The sequence below is a fragment of the Egretta garzetta genome, unplaced genomic scaffold (assembly GCF_000687185.1).
Source record: "Egretta garzetta isolate BGI_Z169 unplaced genomic scaffold, ASM68718v1 scaffold163, whole genome shotgun sequence".
Taxonomy (NCBI): domain Eukaryota; kingdom Metazoa; phylum Chordata; class Aves; order Pelecaniformes; family Ardeidae; genus Egretta; species Egretta garzetta.
In genome coordinates, this window is record NW_009259308.1 from 1702075 (window position 1) to 1713072 (window position 10998).

Here is a 10998-nt window from a genome sequence, read left to right on the forward strand (position 1 = left end):
GAAAGCTGTGCCTCAAACTTGCCCGAGGACCAGCCATGTTTTGAAGCAGAGGCTTAGCTAAAATATTGGGGTTCTTTTGGCACAGCAATGACCTTTATGAAGCTCCAGAAATATTTTCCTTTTTTGTTGTTTTGTCATCAGTCAAATGTTTTGACTTGATTGTGGAGTTGAATTTAAGTATTTTTTGAAAACTAGAAATACGTATCAAATGTTATATCAGGGTTATTTTCAGGTGTTTAAATGTCAATGTACTGCTGTGATTATATATATCCCAAACAATTGCCCACCCTGCTGATGTGTGAACACTGAAGAAGAAAGGGATTAGAAATGGACTGGTTTTATTTCATGCCCAAACTGAGCAAATACATGAAATGAACAGTAGAAATAGGGAAAAGTAATTAAATGTAAAGACTATTCCTGTTTTAATACTCTTGAGATAGCTAAGGGTAACTGTGACCTCACCCACAGCTTGTATAAAATGGCATAGCTCAGCTGATTTCAATTCGCCTGTGGTGATTTACCCAAACTGAAGATTCGGCCTCTGGTTTTCAAATTTATTTTTTTTTATGTGAGCAGATTTTCTTTAATGAAACTGAAGCATTTATGTATCTTAAAAGTAGATTTCTGAAATTCAAATTCCATTTATGTAGGTTTCAGGCATGTGGTGAACAGCCCTGCTTGCTAACTGCAGTTTAAAGTTAAGCACCTGCATAAGACATTAATATGAATCCTTAAATATGTAAACAGGTTACATAGTATTGGAGTGCAGTGTTGAATAAGCTAATGAAACATCAAGCAGAATTATGTTGTTTGTATTAAGCTGCTAAACTTCGGAGACTGTGTACACAGAATTCATTTCTTATCATTGTGGTGTTTATTTTTCTTTCTATACAGACTTTTAACACAACCAATGTGACTAAAGTGTGTCCAGGTGCTCAGTGTACTTTTGCTTTTTATGGAGGAGAAAGCCTGTACCATAAGTACATCTTCATCTTCCAGTTAGCCAATGCCTTTGTCTTTCTCTGGCTGGTGAACTTTGCAATTGCACTGGGTCAGTGTACCCTTGCTGGTGCCTTTGCCTCTTATTACTGGGCCTCTCGAAAACCAGCTGATATTCCACTGTGGCCACTCTTCTCTTCATTTGGACGAGCAATACGGTAAGATGGTGAAGCTGGATGTGAGCCTTGTCATGTATCCAACAAGTGCTCTTTTTGCATCTAGGGAAGCCAGACTTAGAATATCAAATGAAAATGATTAGTCACCATTGTGGTTTAATCCCGGCAGGCAGCCAAGGCCCCACCCAGCTGCTCGCTCACTCCCCCACAGTGAGATGGGGGAGAGAATCGGAAGGCTAAAAGTGAGAAAACGCGTGGGCTGAGATAAAGGCAGTTTAATAGGTAAAGCAAAGCTGTGTGCACAAGCAAAGCAAAACAAGGAATTCATTCACTACTTCCCATTGGCAGGCAGGTGTTCAGCCATCCCCAGGACAGCAGGGCTTCATCATGTGTAATGGTGATTTGGGAAGACAAACTCCATAATTCCAAACATCCACCTCTTCCTCCTCCTTCCCCCCAGCTGTTATAGCTGAGCATGACATCATATAGTGAGTGTGGGATATCCCTTTGGTCAGTTGGGGTCAGCTGTCCCAGCTGTGTCCCCTCCCAGCTTCTTGTGCACCCCCAGCCTGCTTGCTGGTGGGGCAGAGTGAGGAGCAGAAAAGGCTTTGATGCTGCTCAGCAGTAGGTAAAACATCATTGTGTTATCAGTGCTGTTTTCATCACAAATCCAAGCCGCACCATACAAGCTGCTATGAAGAAAACTATCTCTATTCCATCCAAACCCAGTACAATCAGGAAAATGTAGTTGTTAGGAGGAGGCTGAATCCTGTAGCCTGATAGTGGCAAGGTTGCTACAGCTCCATGCCCCCAGGTCCAACCAATTACAAGGCTGAGCAGGTATTCCCAGTAGGTACACATGTATACAATGCATATATACACAGCTGGCCACACAGATCAGCAGACAGACAGACAAAGCACTCACAAATACCAACAGCACCAGTGGCTTCAGCCTGTTCCTCTGTCTGATGGATCGGGATGAAGGTCCATTAGTACATGTAATTCCCACTAATGGACCGTCCTACAATTTTGATTTTATTTATATATATATACACACACATGCACATACATATATAATTGTACATATACACATATATGCAACATAACAGTAATTTATTTTGTTTTAGATACCATACAGGTTCGCTGGCATTTGGAGCCTTAATTCTTGCAATTGTCCAGCTTATTAGAGTAATACTGGAGTACTTGGATCACAAACTGAAAGGTGAGATTTATGAATCTCCTCTATTAAAACCTCCTTTAGTAAATTACTTTCTTACTCTCCCAAGATGTTTTTTCAGCAATGAAGAGGGATTAATTCCACATTATTTTGAGCCATTGTAGTTCCATTTGAAGCCAGCCAATTTGTGCTGATGTACTTAAATTGAGTCTGTGTCCTTGGGAACTTAATGCAAAGTTCATGCAGGATCTGGATCTGATCTAATTGAAAACTAGTGAACTAAATTTGGTTGAGAAGGAGAGTCTATACCTAGAAGAAAAGAAATTATGTTTCTGCTTTTGCCACAATTTAAGATTTTCTTTTGAATAGCTTTCTGTGTTCTGAAGACTGTTTGTGAGTTCTATGTATGAGGTACTCTGTCCTTTTTTTCAGGTACACAGAACGCCTTCACTAGATTTCTACTCTGCTGCCTCAAATGCTGTTTCTGGTGTTTGGAAAAATTCTTAAAATTTATAAACAGAAATGCCTACATCATGGTATGTGCTGTCTCTGCATGTGGTCTCCACTATCTGGGACACTAAAATACCCTAGTGACTTCTAGTTGGTCAACAGCCAGCAGTACTAGAATCTGCTGAATAAATAATGGGATTTATGGGAGTTTTCAGGAAATGCATGTGGTCCTACCATGAAAAAGGGAGAACTCTTTTTTTCTTCTTCTAAACTCAGTCTCTTTTCATGCCCGTCCTTGTCCATCCCACTGACCCCCCAAAGTAAGTGGGAAGGGATGGCATAACTGGTTAACTCACCCTCCGATTCAGCAAGTTAAATCCTAATTTCAACAGGTATATTAGCTTGTTTCATATTGCATGTTGATGATGCTTCTGTTTGGAGGCAGTGTTTGAATAAGGAGGCCAGAAGGCATGTAGTATCTGTATTTCCTCCTGGAACGTAAAAGCACAAATTCTACTAGCAGCACCAGTGATATTACTCAAAACAACCACCTTAGCTTCCAGAAGAGAAATTCCAGATTTTCACCTAAATAAACATGCACAAACTTCAGCCTAGGATGCTCTGACTTGAAGCAATTTTAATGATTGAATGGTACAGTCACAGACTTGTTAGCTTAAAGGAAGTGGCTGTAATGGGTCTGTTATAACCCTTGTTCATGCAATTGATGTTTCAAATTAACGCTATCTTGAAGAGGAAGTATTCTTTTTGACTATCTTGTTTACAGTTGGTAAATTGACTGCACTAAGAGCTGTTCTAGCATATCTTACCCCTGTGGACACTATTCCAGGAAGAAGAAATGGTTTTGTTCCTGAGTAACTCTAGCTGCTTTACTTTATGCTGATGTAAATGCACTGTCTTTGATACTGGTATTGCTGATTTCTTAAGTGAGAGCAGCATCAGGTCCAAGGAGATACCTACAGGGGGTCAACTCATTTCTGCTCTGCAGGTGCCTGTTCCTTTCCTCTGACTATAAATTTAGTGTAGGTAACTAGCAGTGAGAAGAATCCCTCAGCAAGTACCTTATCTGCTCTACTTGGCAAACGAAGTACTGAGTCTGCGGCCTGCAAGATCACAAGGGGTGGCATGCTCATCATCAGGTGATTTGGAGGGGAAGGATGGATAATATTCTGTCCCAACCTGGTGCGAAGCATTGAGAGGTAACAGGTGACTGGGGGAAGTGCTTTATGTTTATCTGAGTTTCAAGGCCTAATATTAGAGAGAACTATGCGTTACACACAGTAAGATTCTGGCGTACAAGGAAGTGTCCTAATTATTAAAATTCTTAACAGCTACTATTATTTTTCAGATTGCCATATATGGTAAAAACTTCTGTACCTCAGCAAAGGAAGCATTCTTTTTGCTCATGCGGAATGTGGTGAGGTAAGGGGCCGTCTCCCAGTCCTTGGAAATGTCTGAATTTCCTGCTATTGCACTCTAAAGACACACTGCTTTCCTCTCCTATGTCTCCTCCAAATATTATTGTAAGCTGCTTCTGTCTTCAGACATGGCCCTCACTTCTAATGCTCAGTGTGTAACAGCAGGCTGTCCAGCACCTATGCAAAGTAGATAGATAGAATTTAACAGTTTTGTTGTGATTGCTCTTTTAAATTTATGAGCACCCGGTAGATTGTAGTAGTGCCTCCAAGGAACCAATGGAGCCCCTGAGAGGAGATCTACAGATATACAGGAATGGGGTGCTCATCATCTGCTGGATGTGTGTTTCTTGAGCTTTGGTCCACTCACCATCTGTGAAAAGGAAAGCAAAAAGACCTAAGTCTTCAGACTCATCCAGGAAGCTTATGAGGTGTCAGAGGGTGGCAGTAAAGAAAAGAGAGTACTTCACTTTCAAATCCAGTATCTTTAACATATCCAGATCTCCCTTGGTGCTGGGAACTCCCCTGGCCCTTTTCCCCACTACCAAGACTCCTGCCAAACTCCCTGTTCTCATCAGTGCTTTTCTTCATTGCTCCTGGCTCTTCCTGTACTACTGTGAGATCAAAAAATAATGGGAGAATAACTTAGGAGCAGGCCATGTTGATGCAATAGCAGGCAATCTAATTGCCAAGCAAGAGACACAGTAAAACTGGTTAGGTGGTTTAAATTATTACATGAAGGACTGGGAGGAGGAGAGGAATGGAGAGGGAGGCTGAAAGACAGGAAAATGGAAATTATGCTTAAGAAAGAAGAGGAAAGGATTGGAGATGGGAGAACGGAGTGCACTCACTCTGCTACCCTGCACTAATATCGGTACAGTGGTGTCCACATCGTGCAGTGCCTGTACAAAGAGAAACTGTCTTCATTTCCTTTCAGAACATCACCTCACTGTCCTTTGTGCTTTTGCTCTTAATCAGTAAGAGCAATAGCTAAAAGCCAGACATATCATTTTGCTGTTTCAAATTGAGATTTTTTTTACCTTGTGTATTTTGCTAATTCTGAATTCTAACAAGTTAATGATGATTGTTCTCTTCAAGATTTCTTAAGGTTTATCTAGTCAGTGGTGTTTATTACCATATCCGTAGCCTTCAGTGCTGTCAAGAGGCTGATGATACAAAGCTCATTTTCCATCCCCTTATTTACCCGCAGTTTCTGATAAGACAGGCTGGCAGGATTTCGAGCAGAAACTCCCTGCTGTTGCTTTCAATGAGGGTTGCAGATTTGCTGTCAATTTTTCTGTCTGCCTTCATTCATCTGTGATTGTCTCCCTGCTTTGAGGCTTCCTGCCTTCAGTGTTGTACCATGATATCTTAAAATAGTAGATTTGGCATGTTATGGGGTCATGAAATGTGGCCAGATAGGACCAAGTGAAAAGAAGACTTATCAGCAATCTACACAAACATTGCTTTTCCTTTTGGTGTGTACTTTGCCTCTTCTGAGTGGGCTTATCTGTGACGCTAGTAGAAAGGCTGAAATAAAAATATTTTGATGTTTTGATTTGTTTTGGTTTTTTAACCAGCAAGAGCAATAAACAGTCTTCAAGTGCTGTAGCAGTATTGTAATGTAGCTGCATTGAGGCCTAACTCAACAAGAGACTCAGTGCTTTTTTGCCTCATGGGATTAGGCTGTAACAGAGCCCATCTCAGTGTTGTGTTTCTGCATTGTTGTATTGTCAGCCTGTGAATCCAGCAGAAGACAGCTTCTTGGTCATGTTTTTTCAATAATCCATAGATTTAAGGAGAAAGAATACAGATATTTGGTTTGTGATGATTATGTATCATTTGTCCTTTGCTGAACAGGGTTGCAGTTCTGGACAAAGTTACAGACTTTCTTTTATTCCTGGGGAAAATTCTTGTTGCTGGTGGTGTAGGTAAGCTAATAGATTTTTTTTCCAGATGCTATGTTCTATTTTCTGGTACCTGCAAGTATGCCTGCCATATTCATATACGCTTAGTTAACAGCTGGAGGTTCTCATTGGTCTGACTATTTGGGAAGCTGTTCCTGTGTTTCTAGGATTTGCAAGATTGAACTTAAATATATTTTTTTCTTTTTTTCCTTCCTCTCCCTCCCCCCCCCCCAGTGTTTTGTTTACAGCATCTTTTCCATAATTGCTTTTATTGCTCTTGCATGTGTTGCTGGCACAAGGACTTCTGCAGCTAAGGCATCAAGGCTGGATCAAACCAAATTCACATCCAATAAGTCAGCCACAATGGTTCTCCCTTTATAAGAACTGAGTAAAAGTGCAAATGAGATTCACCTAGCAGCAGACAGCATGCATACAAGAGGAGGTGGTGCAGGTCTGCAGGAGATGGGCCTGAAGTTCTGCTGTATTCAAGCCCATTATAGCTATAAGCTACAGTAAAAAAAATAGATATTTCTAACATCCTCATAGGGTTTTCTTAGTTATCAGTAAATATCCAAAGATATTATTCATATTTTTCTGTGCCAGAAAAGTGATTTTTTTTTTAAATTGAGAACTTTCAGAAATTAAAGTTGACAGTATTCCCTTATGGTTTTTCTAAAGTGTCACAGCAGTTTCAAAACATTATTTTACAAATAACTGTATTTTGTATTCTGTGTACTTTAAAAGATTACTGATGAATTACATTTTAATCAACAGTTGAAATTTAGTACCAAGAACAGATCTAAAATGTCATTACTGTAGAATGACTTTCAAACTGGGGTAGCAAATTTGATTTGAAACATATTCTCTGAAATGTAAGCCATGAAATACTGAAATTAATTCATGTCTTCATCCTCTTTGAGAATAAATTCTTCGGGCCATTTCTGCTGTAGATGCATTGGTCTGTTCTAAACTTATTGTCGTGCTTATTACTAGCACTGTTATTTCTCCTTTCAATCTGAAATACTTAAGTATTTCTTCAAGCAATACAATTTAAAACAGCAGAATTTTGCTCTCTCTTCTTTTATTTTAGAAAAGGTCCACCCAATGGTCTTTGTTCTCCTGTGTCATTGTCTTGTTTATCATTATTTATTAATTTTGCTATTAAATCCAGCAGAATGATGAAACAAAACAATTCATTAAGGTCTTTCTGGGCACATGAATATCTTTATGGTAAATGATTAATTTACATATCTCTTCTGTCAGAATACAGATCCAGCAGATAATTAGTATTGAGAAATTTATTGTTTACAAGCTCTTATTTAAACCAACCTCAGATCTGTTGTCTGTTTTGTCTCATCCATTCTTTAGGTGTTAGGAAATCAAAGTTAGCACAGGAATCACTAATATTCTGTGCTTCTTGCAGGTGTTCTTGCGTTCTTTTTCTTCACACAGAGAATACCAGTCTTTGCACAGGAAGCACCAACATTAAATTACTACTGGGTACCATTGTTGGTAAGGCAACCATCTAATCTCCTGAACGCTGAGGGCAGTTTGAGGTGTTCAGACTACTCAGGGCATAGTCTGGTAACAGTTCCTGTTGTCATCCTCTCAGTGGCATACTATCCACTGAAGTGAGGACTAATCTGCTGCACTCTAGTCCTCTGGATCCTTCAGGCAGAAGTGGCACTGCAGTAACTCTGCACCTTCAGAAAAAGTAGGTTTCACGTCCGCTTTGCTCAGACTTCCCAGACAGCAAAGGCTGGTGGTGAGGCACTGATGACAGTGTAGCTTCTAATGGAAGGGACTTGTGATGCATCTCTTCCTCCTTTCGTAGCCCCCGCTAGACTCCAGAACATCTCCAGGATGAGTGGTTCTTTAGAATAATCTTGAAGGAGTTCAGAATATTCTTGGCATATATTCTCTTTGGGGGTTGAGATGGCTCCATTTTGGCAGGTGGAAAACTAATATCTACTGCATGTTTTAGGATTCATTGTCTTGAGCCCATGATCCCTTTCCACAGCAGTGGTAAACTTTGGTAGAATTACAGAGGTGCTGTTAAATCCTCCCAAATGTGCTTAGCAGACTAGGCTTCTGACTTGTGTTAACACTGACACATTTGTGCCAAACTAAATTTGGGGTTTTTTTGTGGTTTGTTTTTTGTAGACAGTCATTATTGGCTCCTACCTAGTTGCACACGGGTTCTTCAGCGTCTATGCAATGTGCGTCGACACGCTTTTCCTCTGCTTTTGTAAGTACTACATTTTCTTTCACTAATACCTGCAAGTCACGGGAAGAGGAATAGAAAACCACCTTATCTGATCCCTACAGAATTCTGGTGACATGCTAGCAGACTGTGTGAAAAATGAACTGCTTCTGCTTTTCAGATTGGCTCCTTGATGCATTCCTCAGTGCAGAAGTATTTTAGTATTCTAATTTAATTAGTTTAAATAACGGAAGGTAGCTATATGGTTCATGGGGGGATATCTAGCTTTTGTTTTTCAGATGTTCCTTAATTTTCATTAACAGTTTACTTCTGGGTGCTTAGTAAAGAGCCCTGTACAGCAATGATTCATTCAAACCTCTTGTTAATAACAAAGTAATTCTTTTGCATACAGCTGGTCCTTTGTTTTCAACTTAAAAGCCCTGAACAAAGTATTTTGCTGAATTACCTTCAAATTTGTGTGAAATATGATTTAAAAAACTGTATGTCCCTTGGACCCCCCAATGGCAAGCAATCATGGGAACTCTCAAAGGGACTGCTGTTCAATGTGTCCAGTCAGAGAATACCAAAATCACAAAAGAAATCTGTTGGTCTCAAATTAGGACACAATTATAAGAGGATGTACTTATTACAAAATACATTCCATTTCCTAGATTTACTGAATTAAAGAAATAAAGTTACAGTTTTTCTATAATGAAAGTCATTCTGTTAAGTCCAGGTAGAGTTACATGGCAGTGTTTGTTCATGCAGCTGATGAAATATTTGACAATAGTAAGGGAACACTGAAATAGTCATAGGCTTGATCTATCATATGCACACTGAGGCAAGAATAACATGATAATACTGATTCTCCTCTTAGAATAGCATAAATTCTTTCTTTCCTTTAGACACTCACCTTTTTAAGTGCTTCCCTAGGAACTAAGGTTAGCAGTGGTTCTGGAAATGGGTGGCCAAAGAATCAAAGGAACAAAATCAGTCAGAAAACTGAAAATTGACATCTAGTTGAGATCTACATCGTGTTTATCTCAAGTTACAGACTTTGGTTCTAAACAAATTTTATCACAAGCAGACATAGCACTAATGACACTCCAAGAAATAAGCTAACCCATAAATAAGTAAGTAAATAAATAAATACATACTATTATTTAGAATTAAATGGAAATTGATCAAACTAATAAAATTTAGAAAGTTGGTTGGTACACTAGAAAATTACCAGATTTTAATTTATTCCAAAGACACACAGTATGAACTGCCATGGAGACAGATGAAGATTTGCTTGCTCTAACCTCTTGGCCATTCCTTACAACTAGAGCTCTCTTTTTAGCTTAGCAGATACAGCTGTCTCTTTCTGCAGGGTTGCAGTTGCAATGACCGAGCTTCACTGCACGGTCCCTCCAGATTGCCCATTGATGTGAAATTGTTCACTGCTCTGTGACTACCACATGGTATAAACACTGGCCTGAACCCAGACCAGTGTTTTAGTCATGACCTTCTGTAGGAAAAAAAGTAATACATCTGCCTCATTATGTTAAATTCATATTCTGGTTTGCTTCCCATGCTTCCATTGAGTAATGCAAGTCGTATAGAATATTGTGCACTCGTGGCATCAGGTTTTCAAAAGACCTTTATCTTAGGCAGTGAAAAAGGGTCCAGTTTTAAAAAGTGCTTAAATCCACAGCTCTTTTTTGGGACAACAACTTTTCTAGCAAGAAGTAGCCTCCACCAGGCTTCGGTGGAGGCATGAGTGTTTCTGAAAATTTCCACCTATACTGCCAAACCAAAGAACTGGAGAATCAAAAGGATATATTGCAGTTATTTAGAAATGGCTAGATGTTTGTGTCTCTGCTTTGTGTAAGATCTCTTCTGGTTTGAGAAAATAGAAATTTTATAGTGTCCTTCATCAGCTTGACAATACAGCTAAATTGCCTTGATTCAGATTTTTTTTTAATGTTGGATCTTTTGCACTCTCTTCCCTTCATCTCTCTCTCTCTCTCTCTCGTTGTACTGCTGTTTTCTCTTTTGGCTGCTTTTGCTGTGTAAATTCAGGTGAAGACCTGGAAAGAAATGATGGATCTACAGCAAAACCCTACTTCATGTCAGCTAGCCTTCACCGAATTCTAGGGAAGAAGGAACTAAGCCCTAAGAAGGCAGCGGGATAACATACACTAAACCTCAACATCAAAACAGTGTCACTTTTAAGCAAAACGTGTACAAAGTAGGCAAAAGTAAAAACTGTAAATGATGCTTCTGGTTAATGGGTGATTCTTTTTTCCTTTTGCTGATATCTAAAAAAAATGGGCAACATTGGTAACATTTAACTAGTTTAAATGCTTAAACTAACAGCTGTGAAAACAAGGCCACGTTTTAGTTTATAGAGTGCCTATGAAAAGGAAAATGTAAATTTGAAGCTTTTTTAAATCTATAATGATGTTTTAATAACTTTTGTAACACAAGTTGCTGCCTTAGATGACAGCAGTTTTGATAATGTTTCTTTTTATAAGTGTATATTTGTAAAAGAAATTCAGGCAATTTTTTGAAAGCACTACCATATAACCTAATTAGCCATAAAAAGATAGTTCAAGACTCTCTAGTTAACCAGGAGATGGTACTAAATTTGTAAATATGGTGCTATGATTGTATTTTTTTGTACAAGCTGGTTCACAGCTATTTAAACTGTGATTATAAAAGCATTAAT

At 39.0% G+C, this 10998-nt stretch overlaps 1 protein-coding gene across 1 annotated transcript in view; it reads left to right on the top strand.

Annotated features, from left to right (window-relative positions):
- SLC44A5 (solute carrier family 44 member 5) overlaps positions 1-10978 on the top strand; it is a 105306-nt gene extending 94328 nt beyond the window's left edge. The window contains exons 17-24 of the mRNA XM_035891742.1: positions 895-1157; positions 2243-2337; positions 2725-2828; positions 4109-4182; positions 6036-6106; positions 7506-7594; positions 8246-8330; positions 10350-10978. Of these exons, the coding sequence (XP_035747635.1) occupies positions 895-1157; positions 2243-2337; positions 2725-2828; positions 4109-4182; positions 6036-6106; positions 7506-7594; positions 8246-8330; positions 10350-10462 (894 nt within the window). The 3' untranslated portion in view covers positions 10463-10978. The remainder of the gene's footprint in view (positions 1-894; positions 1158-2242; positions 2338-2724; positions 2829-4108; positions 4183-6035; positions 6107-7505; positions 7595-8245; positions 8331-10349) is intronic.
- The last annotated feature ends 20 nt before the right edge of the window (positions 10979-10998 follow it).